The sequence below is a fragment of the Vigna radiata genome, chromosome 2, assembly GCF_000741045.1.
Source record: "Vigna radiata var. radiata cultivar VC1973A chromosome 2, Vradiata_ver6, whole genome shotgun sequence".
NCBI lineage: Eukaryota > Viridiplantae > Streptophyta > Magnoliopsida > Fabales > Fabaceae > Vigna > Vigna radiata.
In genome coordinates this window covers 3,316,043-3,335,222 of record NC_028352.1, presented here as the reverse complement: position 1 = coordinate 3,335,222, position 19,180 = coordinate 3,316,043, and the positions used below count along the sequence as shown (strand labels likewise).

Genomic DNA, 19,180 nt, shown 5'->3' with positions numbered 1-19,180 from the left:
ATTTTATTTATGTCTTCAGTTAATTTTTTTAAAAGAATCTCCTTATTTATTTATTTTTATTTTATTTGACTTAATCTTAAAACCATTTTATTCATTTTTTATAATCTAACTTTATTCGAATAAAATACGAAGTCATTAAAAATATTTAAAATAATCTAAAAAGTTTGCTTCCATATTTCTGCGGATGGAGTGATGAAGTTGTGTACAGCTGCAGTGTTTGTTCCTTCGTCCTCGTTTTTTACGTAAAAAAATGGCACATCATCCATGAAAACAACTTCTTTTACAGTTTCACCACTTCTTCATATGAAAAAAATATATAATATATATAAAACAAAATATAAGGAAAACTAGTGGTGACCGGGGCTTACGGAGCTTATCCCTGTCACTTACGGAGCTTACTAAAATCATTTTCAGAAAGGAAATTAAATATATGGCATACACAGTGGCAACCATTTCTTTCTTTCTTTAGCTTAGAAAGAGAGAGAGTGTGTTGGAAATACAACTTCCCACCATGTGAGACTCCTTAGTCTATGGTGACGAATGCATCTCAATGCCAATTTCTTCTATTTAAGCACTCCACTGCTTAATTTCTCTCTTCACTTATCCTCATGCTAAATTAAATACATCTTACCAATTTAGCACGCTTTTCTCTCTATAATCTCTCTCTCTTCCTCTCAGATTTTCCCTCTTCCGGATACCCATTTCAACTGAGTCAACAACATGACTCAGGGAAAGGGAGTTGAAGCTGGCCAAACTGTGGGGGATTTCAATCCTTCCAAGAAGCCCAAAAGAAACAAGTATGCTTTTGGTTGCGCTATTTTGGCCTCCATGACATCCATTTTACTTGGCTATGGTGAGTCTTGTATTATATCTCCTCTTCTGGAAAATCCATCACTCTGTCAGCTTTTCAAAAAATCGCAAATCACATCTCAAACATAAAACCAACCATGTTATTCATTAACTTTGTCGGACAAATTAATATACTTTGTTCGGAGGGAAACCGGTGTAACATGTGCCGACACTATATTAGTACTGTAAAACTTATCCAGTTAAGTGGGAAAAGAAAAAAAAAAGGTAAGAAGACTTTTGCTGAAAAGGTAAATGGAAAAAAGAGTGTTTAGTTTATGTGAGAGATTTCTCAAGATTCTTCAGAAAAAGGGAATCTCTTAGTTTATGTGTAGTTACGATGGATGTATCTGTTGTTATTGTTACAGATATCGGGGTGATGAGTGGTGCAGCCATGTACATAAAGAGGGACCTAAAGGTGTCGGACGTGCAAATCGAGATACTCTTGGGAATCATCAATCTCTACTCTCTCATAGGCTCATGCTTGGCCGGCAGAACTTCCGACTGGATAGGCCGGCGTTACACCATTGTCTTCGCCGGCACCATCTTCTTCGCCGGGGCAATTCTCATGGGTTTCTCTCCCAACTATCTCTTTCTGATGTTCGGGCGTTTCGTGGCTGGCATCGGCATCGGCTACGCCCTCATGATCGCCCCTGTCTACACCGCCGAAGTCTCTCCGGCGTCAACCCGTGGCTTCCTCACTTCCTTTCCCGAGGTCACCTTTATTTGCTAAATATTACCGAATCAAAATTTGATTTTTTTTTTATTTTTTTTTATATTTATTTATTTACCGAAACGTGATTTTGCAGGTTTTTATTAATGGTGGGATATTACTCGGATACATATCCAACTATGCATTTTCAAAGTTGTCATTGAAGTTGGGATGGCGAATGATGCTTGGGGTCGGTGTGTTTCCCTCGATTCTCCTGACATTGGGAGTGTTGGCGATGCCGGAATCTCCGCGGTGGCTGGTGATGAGGGGACGTTTGGGAGAGGCAACGAAAGTGCTTAACAAAACCTCCGACAGCAAGGAAGAAGCTCAACTGAGGCTGGCCGAGATCAAACAAGCCGCAGGGATACCAGAGAGTTGCAACGACGACGTCGTTCAAGTAACGAAACAAAGCACCGGCGAGGGCGTGTGGAAAGAGTTGTTCCTCCATCCAACGCCTGCGATTCGTCACATCGTAATTGCGGCGCTGGGGATTCACTTCTTCCAACAAGCGTCGGGCGTGGACGCCGTGGTTTTATACAGCCCCACAATCTTCGAGAAGGCTGGGATCACCGATGACACACAAAAGCTTCTGGCAACGGTGGCCGTTGGATTCGTGAAGACGATATTCATCTTGGTTGCTACTTTCATGTTGGACCGGGTGGGTCGTCGTCCCCTGTTATTGTCTAGTGTGGGGGGCATGGTGCTCTCGCTTCTGACTCTGGCAATCAGCCTTACGATCATCGATCAGTCGAAGAGTAAACTGATGTGGGCCATTGGATTGAGTATAACGATGGTGTTAACCTACGTGGCAACGTTTTCCATCGGTGCGGGACCCATCACGTGGGTGTACAGCTCTGAGATCTTTCCGTTGAGGTTGCGGGCGCAGGGTGCGGCTGCAGGTGTGGTGGTGAACAGAACGACAAGTGGCGTTATTTCAATGACTTTTTTGTCCCTGACTAAAGCCATCACTATTGGCGGAGCTTTCTTCCTGTATTTTGGCATTGCTGCCATTGGGTGGTTATTCTTCTACACCGTGCTTCCTGAGACACGGGGTAAAACACTCGAAGACATGGAAGGTTCTTTTGGTACTTTCAGAGCCAAATCCAACAACACCAACAACAATGGAATAGAAAATGGAAATGCCAAAGTTTCACAACTTCAGCTGGCGACCAATCTCCAGCCGTAGACAATATTAGGACATCGTGTAATAATCTAGTGCTTATGTTTTTCTAAAAACAGTAGTTTTTTAAATCAAAAATCATATTCCAAAAGACTTGTGTATGAAAAAAAAATATGAATCACAATTAAAAATAAATTATGGGCTTTTCTATTTTTCATCATTTTTTTTGAGACGTTAATTTAGAGATATGTATGATGACATATTATAATAATGTTATTTGAAGAGATATTTAGGTCTAACGTGTACAATATCATTTCCCTACAAATATTCATGCATTAAATGGTAGAAAGGAGAAGAATAAATGAGAATATAAGGTATATGTGAGAAGTAGGGACAATAAAAAATTTAAAAGAAAGAAAGAAAAAGAGAAAAAGAAAGGGAAGAAAATGACACTTAAATTTTGTACAAAGACATTTTTATCCTTATACACATATTTTGTCGTATTATTGGAAATATAAAGTATTATTATGTCAACATATATTAGATTAGATATTGTTTACTAATTATTTATTTGGATAATTCTTATTCTAAACCTCTTTTTTTTTTCACTACTTCGGGAAATCTGAATGGAAAAGTCTCTCAAGTTTTTTCTACTTCTTCTAAGAATACCTTTTTTCCACCTAAAATTTATAATCAAGGAATCAATGTGGGTTATAGTCTATTTTTCACAATATTTTTCTCCTATATTTATTTATTTATAGTAAAGAAACTCATAGAAATTTCTAAAAGAAAGAGGCGATTGTATGTCCAAATTAATGTGATTACTTAAATTACATAACATGAATAGTAAAAGGTAAATGTACTCCATCCCTCTAAAATATAATTAATCTCTTCAATTTTTATATAAGCCTTATACGATATATTCAAATTGAGCCCATTAAGGTGGGCCTAAGGGAAACCCTACTACAGGGCCCACCACGATGGGGAAAGTGAGGTAATGACACTAAATCCATCCAAGGGATAATTGTATTGTTTCATATAGTTTTTATAATATAGAATTAATAAAAATATCAAAGAAAAATAACACTTGATTGTTTATATTTAGTTCAAAATTTTTAATATTTTAAAACTATGATAACTTAAAAATAATAAAAATATTTAAAATAAGAAATGTTAAAATGTTGATTTAAATTCTTGTAATCCAAATAGTTTTTTAATTTAAATTATACTTAATAATGGTTTTAATATGAAATTTTAAATTCCCCTGGAAATTATATATAGTGAACTAGAGTTAAAAGTTTTAATTTAATTTTTTTAATATTACAAATTTATATTAGTAATTTAAATATATATTAATAAAAACTTAAATTAAATTAAATATTTAATTTTATTATTAGATTCGTTAATAAATGATTTAATGCTTTATGATATATCATTTTATCCAATAGTATCATTTATGGTTAAATTTTTGGGTATTAAAATGCTAAAAAATATTTCACAGTAATTAATAAAAAGAAATAAAATTGTTAGTGATATAATTAAAATCATGACATATGTGTGAAATGATTTTTGTATAATTTTATTTCTAATGTCGATTCTATTCTTTTTATACTTTATTTTGTGTTTTTAAGAAATATTTTATATTTTAAGATTGGATACAATATTGACCATAATGCCTTGTTACTATTCCTACATCAATTTTTTTTTTTTTTATGTAGATCTCGAGTTCAATTTTTGAAACCAAAATATATTTTGCTTGCTTGAAGGTTAGACAGACCAAATGGTAATTTGCATTTTGTAAATATATAGTGTATATACAAAATAAATATCCATACTTATTATCATAAGTATGAAACTTTTGTTTCATCCTTATTGACTTACGAATATATATATACTTGTATCCAATTATTTTTTTTTATTTTGATATTAATTAATTAAATTTTATAAAAATTATAACCTAATATTATCAAATCCTTATTTTGAAAATGCTCCGCTCAGAAAAGAGCTTCATGACCTTCTTGATGAGTTTGATAAGCTCGTAGAAAATATTATTTCTTAACTATATCTTAAATTTTCAAGCTATATATATAAATATTTCTATAGATTTTTAGGTTGAATGACTAAGTATGTATGGTGAGTCTAAGAACTGGACGATCAAATAATCTACGGTTTTATATGAATCGATCAAGACTAAAGTAAAATTAGTGTTAAAGATATTTGTATTAATTCTAAATTAGATCATTATCATTTGAGCTACAATGGGATCAGTTTTAATCAAAAGTTCATTTTAAAATCTATAAATATATGTTTGTGGTATTCAAATAATTATTTATCCTTGATTGCATATTAACATTTAATATTTATTAACTTTAACCTCGATTAAGCGGAAATAAAAGAAGAACTTTAATCTGAAATTTGAAAATTATTTAGAAAAGTAAAATTAAATTGGATCTCTTAAACTAAAACAACTTGCATTCCTATAAAAGAAAAACAAATTAGTGATCTCATCTTACATTCTTCCTTTAAAGCAATTTGAAATTTGAAAAGATTTCAGTAATTATATAGAAACAGACGGAAACATAAACATAATTTATCTAAACTAGGAAACGTGACACACCGACTTGATTCCTTTTCCTTTGTCCACTTCTTTCCTTGGTTTGTTGTGTTTTATTTTTTGCCACACACATTAGCATCAGATCTGATGTGTTATGGAGACAGCATGAACTCAATGAGATGTTTGGTAAAAAAAAGTAATGGAAGTTTTCAGTATGGAGTCTGCTGACTCAGATATCAAAACTCTATAATAACATATGAGATTCAAATTTCAACTTATCTAAGTTCTATCATTTTCACAATACAAGCCATAATTGGCTTTCTTATAGAAATAACTAAAGTTTAAACAAATGACAGGTGCATTATAATTCTTTTATCTGTCAGCTTTCAAAACATCTAAATATGATATTTTATGGTCTTACAAGTAATACAGAATATATAAGATTTAGTACTTAAACTGGAAATGTTATTGTGTAATAAATAATTATAATAAAATAATAAAAAAAATATCAGGATGTACTTTAATTATAAATAAAGAATAGCATTCAAGATACTATATATCCTTATTTGTACTCATAGTTTAAGTAGAGCTGTCAAAACGGGTAATCCAGCGCGATCCGGTGCGGTCCATCATGGGTTGGTCACTTAGCGAGCCAATCCAATCTGGCTCATTTATTAGCGAGGTAGAAAAATCCGAACTCAACTCGACCCACCACGGGTTGGTGGATAAACGGGTTGGCTCATTAGTCCATTTAATTACAATTTTTTTAAAATGAAAAATTTACAAACTTTCTATATTCAAATTTAAACAAATTTCACTTCGAAAAAATGATGTTAAACTGAAGACAATTCAAAATAATAATAAAAAATACAATATAATCCAAATGTCATCCAAAAACAAACACAAAAAATATACATATAAGTTTCTTATATTAATCATTTTTGTGTTCCTTATCCATTTACAATATTAGAATCTTGAATAGATAAATCTACAATATTTTCTCTTGAATGACAACACCATAAATGAGAGCAAGTTCCGTGGAAGTGATTTGTGAGAGCATAGGTTATTATTTTGGTATACACAATGAGTAGAGAGAATATTTTACATTTTAGGGTTTCATAAATAAAAGGGTTAAATATGTTTTTAGTCCCTATATTTTGGGGCGATTTTGGTTTTAGTTCCTCTTTCAAACTAAGGTACAATTTAGTCCTTCAACTTTAGAAAACTCTGGTTTTAGTCCTTTTTACCAAATTTTTTTAACTTTATTTGCTCTTTCAANCACGTTNCATTATAGCATTTGGATTNTTTANACTGTTTNACACATTTTTGCTTCAATGTTAACTGAGAAACGCGTTTGNAACAACAAATAAAGTTAAAAAAATTTGGTACAAAGGACTAAAACCAGAGTTTTCTAAAGTTGAAGGACTAAATTGTACCTTAGTTTGAAAGAGGGACTAAAACAAAAATCGCTCCAAAGTATAGGAACTAAAAACATATTTAACCCTAAATAAAATAATAAATTAAAAAAATAAAATTAGGTAGGCGGGTTGGCGGGTCAACCCGACCCACCACGGGTTCAACCCGCATGAGCCAAGTTTAAATGAGCCGGGTTGAAATCTGACCTATATAAAAAAAATCAATTTTTTCAAACCTAATCCGGCCCGAACCCGTGGTGAACTAGGTTGGTTCGCTGGTTGTGACCCATTTTGATGACTCTAGTTTTCCTAATATGAGTAGCATTTGACTATTTTTGAAAAGGGTATTTTTATAGCATTGACATATTTCTCTTGACTTGCTTTTTCTTTACGTAGCTAATTTTTATTTTTTAAAAATGCAAAAGTTATAGCCAGACTCATTGAATAAGACATGTACTTTTTATATTTACAAATGCATTTTTTAAATAAAAATATATTTATACAAGAAATTGTGTTTCTATAGTTTCAGTTTTTGAAAGGACAAGAGGAAAATAGCTTGGTTACTTTAAGTCTGAAATGAATGTTAACCAGTATATTTATGGATAATGATATTTATACGAATTAAATTTTGTATGTTTAAATTGTGTACGGTTAAATTTTGTTAAAATCGAATTATAACTCATTTCATTCATATCTTCAGGGTAAATATTGTAGTGTGAAATTCATTAATGTAAAATCTTAAAAAAAATTGAAAAATACAAAATTTCATTAAAAACGGACTATTTTAATCTTTTTATAATGAAAGACATAATACCCATTAGAAAAGAACAATAAAGACAATGATAGTGAACATAGTAAAAATTGAAAGCTTTTAACAACTTTACCTTATAAGATTAACCTTTTTAGAATATTTCATATGATTCCAAATCCCATAACCTTTTTATCAAATGTCTTCTCCGATTGAGAAATTTTAATTTATTGAATATTCAAGAAATCGTATAAATTTATTACAAACTCAAATGAAAGTTTCGAAATTTATTGAAAACTTAAATAATAATTAAGCCAAAAAATATTTAATGTGACAGAAATACTATGAACTATAGTTAATACTAATCCGGGAAGCGGAAAACCAAAAGTGACATATATGGTAATTTAGGAATTTCCTTGAAAACAATTTTTCATTTTATTAAGGTTGTAAATTAAGTCGATTAAATTTAAAATCATTTGAGTAAATTTGTTTCCAAAACCAAACATAAAAATTGAACTTAATTTGATTACAAATTTAAAAAATTAAAATTTAGACGTTTACTTAATATTTAGTCGTTCAACTTCAGCATTACTTTTGGTTAATTTTCCATATAATTATCATGATTACATTTCTTGAAAAATCTTCTTCCAGTCTAAAGTTTAATTTGGTTTGAAAAAACGAAAAGAAATGGAAAATTGATGCCTAAAAACAATAAAATGATTGACATAAAAACAATAAAAACTTCAAATTAGCATACAAGAAATGTTACGGAAGAAAATCCATGTAAGTCCCACCAAAAACATGCATTAAAAAGGAATAGAAAGAAAAAAGAAAAGAGAAAAGCCCAAGCATCTCATAATGGGGCCTAAAAGCATAACTCAGTGTGCTCATAAAATGATACATGTTTTTACCTACACATGCTTTATATAGCTAATGAAATCTCCATCATAACCAAACCAGGTGTTGTAAAATACATACCGTTTTATGATATATTTTCATCAAACAAACACCACGATGAAGAGTTCTTCATTGAATAAAATAATGTTTTCAATCATAATCAAATAACAATAGGACATCTCTAATCATAACATTCGAACGATTAAATTCTTAAAATATAATTGAAAATAAAATAACAATATCTACACACGCGTATAATTATTAGTATTTGTACCGGGTGGGTGTCCGGGAAGACCAACGGCTCATAAGACATGCCAAGTCAGATGATCGTCTAAGATTATAATTATTTTGAGTCCATACGGAAAGTATCTGTCAATCCTTACTAGGAATGAAGGACGGCTGGTCTACACGGTCGGCATAAGATTTAATCCCATGAGAATTAAGGTAAATAATGATTAATGATAGTGATTGGATTGAGATTAAGAAATCGCTAATCACAAGTCCATACCAAAAAGTTATAAATACAGATAAAAGGTAAGATATAAGAAATTCTTTTTCCTTCTTCATTGTGTATTTATTATTGTTATGTGCTAACTTGAACGTTGAAGGATCTTTAACAGGTATCCGATAAAATTCATTCAAAGGAAGGATCTCAAAACAAGATCGAGTGATATTCGTCAAAACAAGACTCCTAGAAATAAAACCGAACGGCTTAAAAAACAAATTGTATTAGTATTAATGATAACTCGACCGACCATCGAATCAATATTATTATCCTTATCACGGTAGACATTGTTATTGGGGTGTACTTATCGAGCACATATATTAAATTGATTTTGATAAAGAAAACAAAAATATGTGGCACACAAAGTGACAACTATTTGTTTAGGTAGGAGAGAGTGTTGGGGATTTTACTCCCACAATGTGGCACTCCAATTTGGTCTATTTAAGCACTTCCTGCAATGCAACTTCACTATACTCCTTAATTTCTCTCCTCACACTTCACATATAACACCCAAAAATTAAATACATGTTACCATTTTAACACGCTTTTCTCTCATCTCCCTCTTTTCCTCTCACATTTTCCCTTCAAACAACATGGCAGAGGGAAAGGGAGTTGAAACTCTTGATGATTTCGATCCTCCCAAGAAGCCCAAAACAAACTTCTATGCTTTTGGCTGCGCTATATTGGCCTCCACTACATGCATTCTACTTGGTTATGGTCAGTCTTGTTAACTATATTCATTCCAATTTACTTCTCTGCGATCTAAAAGTTTTAAGCTTTTCAACAATCGCATCTAAAACATTAAACCATCCATCTTTGATTATGAAAAACATGGAATGTGTAGATTGTGGTGTATGTGTAGTCACGATGGATGTTGTTATTGTTATAGATATTGGGGTGATGACCGGTGCAGCCATATACATAAAGAAGGACCTAAAGGTGTCGGATGTGCAAATAGAGATACTCTTGGGAATCATCAACCTCTACTCTCTCATAGGCTCATGCTTGGCCGGCAGAACCTCCGACTGGATAGGCCGCCGATACACCATTGTCTTCGCCGGCACCATCTTCTTCGCCGGGGCAATTCTCATGGGTTTCTCTCCCAACTATGCCTTTCTGATGTTCGGCCGTTTCGTGGCCGGCATAGGCATCGGCTACGCCCTCATGATTGGCCCTGTCTACTCCGCCGAGGTCTCCCCAGCCTCCTATCGTGGCTTCCTCACTTCTTTCACCGATGTAATGATATATTTTTTTTTTGCTAAATATAATTCAATCAAACTTTGATTGCGTTATATTTATTTATTTATCGACGAAAACGTGATTTTTCAGGCTTTTATTAATGGAGGGATATTACTGGGATACATATCCAACTTCGCATTTTCAAAGATGACATTGAAGTTGGGATGGCGAATGATGCTTGGGGTCGGTGCAATTCCTTCGGCACTCATAACATTGGGAGTGTTGGCGATGCCGGAATCTCCGCGGTGGCTGGTGATGAGGGGACGTTTGGGAGAGGCAACGAAAGTGCTTAACAAAACCTCCGACAGCAAGGAAGAAGCTCAACTGAGGCTGGCCGAGATCAAACAAGCCGCAGGGATACCAGAGAGTTGCAACGACGACGTCGTTCAAGTAACGAAACAAAGCACGGGCAAGGACGTTTGGAAAGAGTTGTTCCTTTATCCAACGCCTGCAGTTCGTCACATCGTAATTGCAGCGCTCGGGATTTACTGCTTCCAACAATCGTCGGGGGTGGACGCCATCGTTTTATACAGTCCGAGAATCTTCCAGAATGCTGGGATGACCGATGACACACATACGCTTCTTGCAACGGTGGCCGTTGGATTCGTGAAGACGTTGTTCATCGTGCTTTCTTCTTTAGTGTTGGACCGCGTGGGACGTCGTCCCATGTTGTTGTCTAGTGTCGGAGGCATGATGGTCTCGCTTCTCACTCTGGGAATAGCCTTTACCATCATTGAGAACTCTGAGAGTAAACCGATATGGGGCATTGGATTGAGCATAGCTATGGTGTTAGCTTTCGTGGCCACGTTTTCCATCGGTGCGGGACCCATCACGTGGGTATACAGCGCTGAGGTCTTTCCGTTGAGGTTGCGGGCGCAGGGTGTGGCCGCCGGTGTTGTGGTGAATAGAGTCAGTAGTGGGGTTGTTACAATGACCTTTTTGTCCCTCACTAAAGCCATCACTTTTGGTGGAACTTTCTTTCTCTATTCTGGTATTTCAGTGATCGGGTGGTTATTCTTCTACTTTGCGCTTCCCGAGACACGGGGTAAAACACTTGAAGAAATGGAAGGGGCTTTCGGTCATTTCGGAGCCAAATCTAACTCCAAATACAAGGGAGTAGAAAATGGAAATGGCAAAGTGCCACAAGTTCAGATGGGGACCAATCTCAGCACTTAATGACGATTACGACGTCGTGTTATAATCTACTAATTATGTGTGTCTGTTTTTCTTTCCTTTTTTAGAGTATAGTTTTTAAATCAAAATTAGATTCCAAACAGACTTTTTTATGAAATACAACAACTTTTATGTATAACAAAAGTTGAAAAGCAAGTGAGGTTTTATCTTTTACAGCTAATATCGCGTTCATATACTCAATTACCATGTTAATAAGAAGTGAAATTTAAGTTTAATTTAATTTTAAAATTTAAATTTATTTATATATTATAAATTAATTTTATTTGCAGTGTGTAAAACTTTTAATATAAAAGGAAAAAAAAGTTATATATATATATATATATATATATATATATATATATATATATATATATATATATATATATATAAATGACGAGAAAAACTGAGATAGAAAAAGAAACTTTTTTAAAGAAATGACACTTAAATTTGATATAAAGACACTTTTATATTTATACTAATATCTTGTCGTATTATGGAAATATAATATATATTATAAAATGACATATTAGATATATTTTTTTAATTTCCTATTTGGATGAACTCATATTCAACATCTCTACTCTTATAACAGAAAAAAAAAACACCAATATTTCAACTACTCTCAACGCTTTTTTCCATTAATTCAGCAATAGATCAACTCAAAAGTGTCTGAAGTCTTAATTAGGTTAACTTCTTCCCACTTTTAAGAATACCCATCTTTTTCTCCACAAAATTTATAATCGAGGAAGAAAGAGGTCGGATAATTTATCTAAGGAATATTCTTTTTGTTAAAGTGAATTATACTTAAATCGTAAAGAAGCTTGTAAAAAGACTCTAAGTTAAAATTAATCTCTTCTTCGTTTTGTTATTTTGTCTCTCCTACCTTACAGTTTTCGTATAAGACACATCCCTCAGAAAAAAGAAAAAAAAGTTATGCATGAGCTACTGGTTAGGCACGTTTGACTGAGTGCAATAATGATGCACGTAAAGGAGGCTACTACAAGGGAAACCCTACTAGAGGGTCCACCCAAGGATAGTGTGAAAGTGAGACAACGCCACTAGCTCTAATAACATCCAAGAGATAAGTCTATTATTTTGTTGCATTTTTCTCTATTTATTGTGTTTGAAAATCCTTGCTTATCTTCAGAGAAAAATGTGGTCGATCTTTTTCCTGTGCAAAGTTAGGTCAGAATACCTCACGTGTCCTTTTGTTTTATGTAACTTTTTCTTTCATTATGAAGTCAGTCTCATAAAACGGTTCATGGGGTCTTATGTGACATACACAAGACCTCCTTTTTCAATTGAAAACCTTTACTTGTGCCATTTTAATCAACCATACTTTCTAACCACATTTTTTTCTGTTTAAAAAACTCGAATTCAAAATACAATGACAACCTTAAAATGGTAAGATGAACAATAATTGTTCACCTCAAATAAACACTTTTGTATGATATGATATCTAACCTGAACGGTAAACTTGTACTCTTCTGAGTCATCCCTATAATTGTAAAGAAAATAGATGAAAAAATTTTATGGGTGTTAAATTATAATTGGGTCAACGTTTAAGTTATTGTTATTAGACCAATGGTTTGGACAAATAAATAATTAATAAATTAATAATAGAATGATTAAAAATATTGATAACTGATTGCAGAAATTGTTTATGAGTAACATACCGAAATTAAAAATAAAATGTTTTGTTTGATTTATGCCAGTTTAAGATTCATAAAATAACTTAGGGTTAAATATGTATTTCGTCCTCCAACTATTGGTCATTTTTGTGTTTAGTCTCTCTTTCAAAGTATAGTATAATTTAGTCCTTCAACTTTAGAAAACTATGGTTTTAGTCTTTTTTACCAAATTTTTTAAATTTTATTTGCTGTTTCAAGCACGTTACATTATAGCATTTGGATTGTTTACACATTTTGACACATTTTTGCTTCAATGTTAACTGAGAAATGCGTTTGAAACAGCAAATAAAGTTAAAAAAATTTGGTAAAAAGGACTAATATCAGAGTTTTCTAAAGTTGAAGGGCTAAATTGTACTATACTTTGAAAGAGGGACTAAACACAAAAACGGACAATAGTTGGGGGACGAAAAACATATTTAACCCAATAACTTATAAATAGAAAACTGCAAAAGTAAACAAGTTTGATTGAATTCCAATAATCAATTATGAATACTTACTTTATATTGAATATTATCATGCAAAATCACTAATTTAAGAGTACCTTTTAATATGGTTTCTAGGTTTCTCATACGAATTTGTCGACACAAAATAAAAGAACTTGGATCTTATTCGCAATCATGGCCAACTGTGAGTGAAGACGAAAATAGCTGGAAAATAAAAAAAAAAAAAAAAAAAAAAACTAGACAATGTGGTCTATGATCTCGTTCCTTATAAACCACAAAATAGATCTTAATTTGTCTGTGAGTGCCTTAGCAGTAAAAACTATCCACTACTGCGACAAAAGACGCTGAAGTTGTAGCTTTAGGGCACACCCTAATTTTTGCAAGCACTATGAGAAACAAAGCATGTGAATTTTATCTTCAGAACGAGATGCACTCAATATACGGTGTATCTATCTTCTCAGAGGAGACATAATTCTAATATTGAAAAAGTGTCTTTAAATTTATCTTAATTTATACAATTAATACGAAGGTGTGGTGTTAGAAGTGTGTTTTAGATCTATTCAATCTCACAAACGTAAGGTAAGGTCTGCATCTCACTTATATATTATAAATTGGTCTTATTTCTAGTCGAGACTTCCAAAGAGTGGGTGTCTTATTTATATATAACTCTAATTTAGATTTAGATTTTAGTTTTAGTCAATGTACATGTATATTTCTTTCATGATGAAAAAATGTTATCGTATGAAATCAAGCTGTCCAACAAATTCTGTCTGCTCTTATTCCAACATTTGAAATGTTTATATACATAGTTCTTGAATGAATCGGATAGGATATTTTAAAATACTTCAAGCTAGTTAATAAAATATAGGAATATCTGTATGTATATGTATCAAGTTGAAGGTAATCTTTACATGATGATAAATTATCTTTATATATTTTATTATTTAGACTCTTATTTGGTTAGACTTATCGTTTCTATTTTAAAAATGTATTGCTATTTTAAGAAGATTTAGATATTGTAATAAATGTTGTAACGCTATATTGATATATTATTATTTGATATAGGTCAAGATGATTTTTATTGATATAGTTTGACATTATCTCTACTTGCATGTTGAGATTTATTTTTAGGATGACCTCGATCTTATACTTTATAATGATAAAAAAAGATTTTGCCATATCTTTAATAAACGTTATGAATCAAAACTAAAATATTGCATAATAATTGTCAACTTACCACTCAATGTTAATTAAAAAGAATAAACGAATATTAATAAATAAATTAAAATATATTCATCTTGTATAAATATAAAAGAATTATGTAAAAATTATACTGAAAAAATATATAATTTGAAACAAATCTAAAGTACAATTTAATATAAACAATGATGATCAAATAATTAATAAATTAATATAATAAAATGAGACAAAAATTAGGAATGCGAACCTTAATTTTTTTTAAAAAAAATTACTAAATCTAAGAAAATATTTAACTATAAATATAACTAGAGAAATAGAGTATTCTAGCTAGAGAGATTTTATGTCACTTATAAGAAAACAAAGTGAACAAATGGTATTATTTTTATCGACTTTTATCGACTTTGGTTCAATGGTATTATTTTTTTTTTTATGTTGAATAAAATCTCAAATGTTTTATTTTGAAAAAAGAAATGAAATTAAAATTGAATTGAACAAATTAAAATCAAATTAAATATAAAACATTGATATATAATAGTGAAGAGATGTGATCACAATTTTTAACTTAAGACGTGATGCTGTGATATTATTAAAAAAAATCGCATTATTAAACAACCTCAACAAAAATAAAAAGTCTTAAAAAAATTTTATTTAATTTTCAGTTCTTGAGTTGTAAATCCAAATTTCTAAACATAAAATAAAACAAGGTCTAAATTTAAAAAATAAAAGGTCATGAATATGAATGTGAAAATACCTAAAAAAGACAAAGGTTGAAAACTTATATTATGCTGCACATATGGTTGCCTGCAGATGCTGCATTATTGTCTGGGGCATGGGTATATATAATGGACCACTTTTCTATCTACACTTATTGCACCCTCATAATGCATCAATTGGACTCTCACAATGTAACTTGCTTTCTGCAATTAATGCTCATGCAATAATCATAATATTGTTAGAATCATTCATTCTATATAATTGTTAGAGTGCAGTTATCATATATTTATATATTTATTTATTTATTGACTTTAAGTTAAAATAATATTGATGTAACTTTTGCCTTTGAGACAGTTTGAAATGATGAATTATAGAGGAATAATGAATCTATTATTGTTGAAGCAAATATACTCCAATGCAAATATAATTGACCTAGACCACACCATCTCCAGAAAGTCGTTAAATGACATTATCGAGTTAATTAATAGGGTGATCCCCACATAAATAATTAGATTCTTAACATTTTCATGGTCACAAATCGGAACAAAAATAATATTAAAAAAAATAAAGTATAAATTAGGGCCATATATTATGTACGAATTAAGAATAAAAATAATGTATAAAAAGTTTGTTGATTTTTGTTATATAAATATATTCATGAAATCTTTTGGCCATGTCTCATGAAAGAACTGGTTTAATTATATTGATTCGTGCAAGATACAAAAGAGTCTTCCATAAATAGTGGTAGGTGTTGGTTGCCCCAAAAATGAAAAAGAAAGTTGAGTATAAACAATCATACACATCACACAATTATTTTGGATTATATATGGGTGGCAAAATTATTGGGATAAACTTAAATTTTAGAAATTTATTATTTTATTAGTTTTGAATATAGTAATATTTGTTTTGATTTGATAAATATAAAATAAGAATAGGTAGTTATGATTTTTCTGTTTATTTAGGTAGAATTTTATGATAGAATAAGTTAGTTGATATTTTGTCAGTTTTTATTATTTGTTCCCCACAATAAATTGAAGAGTAAAATTTTGTGTGTTACGTTATGAGTGTGTATATAGTAAGATTTTTCTAACAAGAATGTCACATAAACTCTTTTTAGTTGTCCCAATTATACTTTATTATGTTCATATAGTTAATTACTATACAATAATAACATGTAAAAAATAATATAATAATAAAGGTTTTTGTACTTTAATACTTTCACACCATTTAAAAATCGAAATTTAAAATAGTTTAAATTTAAAGTTGACCATATCTTAAGTATATAATAATATTAAGTATATAATACTAATGAGTCAGACAGACAGAGTCAAAATAAGATTGATTAAAGTTACTAATTACTTATAACACAAAATAAAACCTTAAATAATAACATGTAGTTAAGTTGATTTCTAAAAGAAATAGAATTCGCAAGTTATAATTGATTTTTTATGTAAATTATTAATTAAATTAATGTTATTTCAATAATACTAGTTAATTATAAGTTGTTTTAATTGTTTCGGCCTACTTTAATTACAATTACAAACTTCAAATGGAATTAAAAACATTAATTATTGTAGCAGATAAAGTAAAATGCTATTTTACTCTTAATCTATGCACTTCCATTCAGATTTATCAAAGTTTATTCAAAATTTAAATTATTTTCTTCAAATTCTTATTTAAAAAGAAAAAACACTTTGAGACACCGAGTAAATAAAAATAATGTAATATTTTATCTCATGTTAGAAAACTAGCGAAATAGGAAATGTTTTAAAATCAGTAGTTAGAATTTTGATAACTAATTTTAAAAAATAATTTAAATTATAATACATAAATTAATTATATTTTTTATTAGAAATAAAAACTAGATATTAATATTTTTTAGTTTATAAAATTGTTTCAAACTTAGTTAATACAATGATTGATTTCTTTTTTCTTTCTAAATGTAGTTGTTGTTTGATAATTTTCTTATAGTGAATTTTATTTTTGGTGACCTCTTGTTTAAGTTAGTCATTGTGTGATATGAATGACAATTTTTTCATAGCGAGTTGAATTACAATTAGCCTACAAAATTTTGTTTTATCATACGAAATTAATTAAGATTTTGTACTAATTTCCCAAAAATATATAAGTAACCTTATTTTCATTATCATATAAGTCAACATTATTTTAGCTACTTGATTCGGTCCTTGTAGAAAATATATATGAATTTAATTCTCATTAATGAAGATGTTGACATTCTTTTACAATAATTTTTTTTTTCTGACCACCATTATTTTATCATTTTAATATGTTGGTAGTTGGTGTGTGTATGTGTGTATATATATATATATATATATATATATATATATATATATAATTAATAATTTAAGTTTTTAAGTTATAACTACAATAGAGCATTTGAGGTAATTAACTGAATTTGTAAAATAAGTACAACACTTTACATGCAATAATAATTCAAAAAGTCTTTCTTGGTACATGTAAGATTTCATCTTATTCCATAAAATATAATTTTTTTATGTATATGTTAGGGTTGACACATACAATAGTTGTCCACTTTTCATCTAACATATATTACATATTTAAGTAGTGATTACAATATTAATCTTATACTCTTCGTAATAACCTCTATAATGGAAATTTTATTTTAAACATATTTCCTTTTATCTTCAAACATATATATATATATATATATATATATATATATATATATATATATATATNTATATATATATATATATATATATATATATATATATATATACGAATGATCTAAATTTGTTTCCAATCTAATCAAAGTCTATAATGATTCACCTAGCTAGTCTTGCTCATTGTGAATAAGAAGACAACATTTTGATTATATATATATATATTCATTGTGAATGTTGAGTTGTCGAGCTCTTTCAAGGAACATAAACATTAACAAACATTAACAGGAGGTTTTTTCTACCTAACACATTATTGTATAGAAAACAAGGCATAAAAACCTCAACACAAGGAGAAACTCCACATTAGGAACATGGTCATCTCTACTAAGATTGACGTTTATTGTAGAAGCTAGCGAAGTTCCTTCACATGGTGGCTTGTGAAGGTTGGGGAATCCACAGTAGATGTTTTACGGGGAAGAAATGGCACACTGGATCTTGCCCAGCTTTAATTCCAAGTTGCCTAAACAAAATGTGGTTTGGATCCCAATCTGATGTGTCTAAATGACAGATGCCCAGAGCTTCAACTTTGTTTTCTCCATTCTCACTACCTAATGAGACCTTGAACACCTTGCTCCCTGTGGCTATGAAGTGACAGTAATGAATGGCATAAGGGTAAGTTAGGGGATGACAAGCCACCCATTTAGGAGCTTTGATATCTTCTGATATATCCAAAATTGTGAACTTTTGTAGAGGGACACCAGAGATTGTGGGGAGGCTAGTTGTGAGAAGGTTGTTCTTGGTCCCTGAACCAATGGTGGTGCTAACGAATTCGAGCATGGACTCTAGAGAGGTTGCACACATCTTGGTCTCTCCTGTGATGGGTTCTCCTTCACATTCTTCAAGTGTTCCTCTCATGGCAACAGCTTCGGGAGAATCTTCTAGGATCGAGAAGAGTTGAAGAACACTTGGAAGTTGTGAGCTTGAGAAAGGAATAGAATCAGCTTCCTTTCTGGGAAGAAAGTGAGAAACCTCTTCAATGGGAAATTGCAGTGTCATCACATTCCCAACATAAAGATCATTCAAAGCGAAAAATCCTGCCTTGAAAGCCTCTGTATGATCCACGCTGGAAGACTTTTTCAGATCAGGTTTGGGATCGGTTCCACCATATTGTGTTATGTAAGGTTTACTGGTATCATCATAGGATGACTGTTTTGGAAGTTTCTTGGTACCATAGGCAGTGATGTAAGGATGATTGGCTTCATTTGCATGAATGGTTCC

General features: G+C 30.9%; 3 protein-coding genes across 3 annotated transcripts; 2 read left to right on the top strand and 1 right to left on the bottom strand.

Annotated features, from left to right (window-relative positions):
* The first annotated feature begins 460 nt into the window (after window positions 1-460).
* Window positions 461-2,898, top strand: LOC106756130 (polyol transporter 5). Its single transcript, XM_014638406.2, has 3 exons — window positions 461-853; window positions 1,215-1,561; window positions 1,656-2,898. Exons 1-3 carry the CDS (start codon window positions 721-723, stop codon window positions 2,742-2,744), a joined length of 1,569 nt encoding a protein of 522 aa, XP_014493892.1. The 5' UTR covers window positions 461-720; the 3' UTR covers window positions 2,745-2,898.
* Window positions 2,899-9,253: 6,355 nt separating this feature from the next.
* LOC106756131 (polyol transporter 5-like) lies at window positions 9,254-11,385 on the top strand. Its single transcript, XM_014638407.2, has 3 exons — window positions 9,254-9,514; window positions 9,687-10,033; window positions 10,127-11,385. The coding sequence occupies exons 1-3, from the start codon at window positions 9,391-9,393 to the stop codon at window positions 11,210-11,212; spliced, it is 1,557 nt and encodes a 518-aa protein (XP_014493893.1). The 5' UTR covers window positions 9,254-9,390; the 3' UTR covers window positions 11,213-11,385.
* A 6,720-nt stretch (window positions 11,386-18,105) lies between these two features.
* Window positions 18,106-19,174, bottom strand: LOC106755805 (BURP domain-containing protein BNM2C). Its single transcript, XM_014638019.2, has one exon. The coding sequence runs from the start codon at window positions 18,956-18,958 to the stop codon at window positions 18,326-18,328; it is 633 nt and encodes a 210-aa protein (XP_014493505.1). The 5' UTR covers window positions 18,959-19,174; the 3' UTR covers window positions 18,106-18,325.
* Between the last annotated feature and the right edge of the window lie 6 nt (window positions 19,175-19,180).

Bases quoted from the DNA above. Each gene is read 5' to 3' on its own strand.
- LOC106756130 (XM_014638406.2), top strand. From the start codon at position 721: ATGACTCAGGGAAAGGGAGTTGAAGCTGGCCAAACTGTGGGGGATTTC. The intron at 854-1,214 runs GTGAGTCTTGTA...TTATTGTTACAG, and splicing joins ATCCATTTTACTTGGCTATG to ATATCGGGGTGATGAGTGGT. The intron at 1,562-1,655 runs GTCACCTTTATT...GTGATTTTGCAG, and splicing joins TCCTCACTTCCTTTCCCGAG to GTTTTTATTAATGGTGGGAT.
- LOC106756131 (XM_014638407.2), top strand. From the start codon at position 9,391: ATGGCAGAGGGAAAGGGAGTTGAAACTCTTGATGATTTCGATCCTCCC. The intron at 9,515-9,686 runs GTCAGTCTTGTT...TTATTGTTATAG, and splicing joins ATGCATTCTACTTGGTTATG to ATATTGGGGTGATGACCGGT. The intron at 10,034-10,126 runs GTAATGATATAT...GTGATTTTTCAG, and splicing joins TCCTCACTTCTTTCACCGAT to GCTTTTATTAATGGAGGGAT.
- LOC106755805 (XM_014638019.2), bottom strand. From the start codon at position 18,958: ATGACACTGCAATTTCCCATTGAAGAGGTTTCTCACTTTCTTCCCAGA.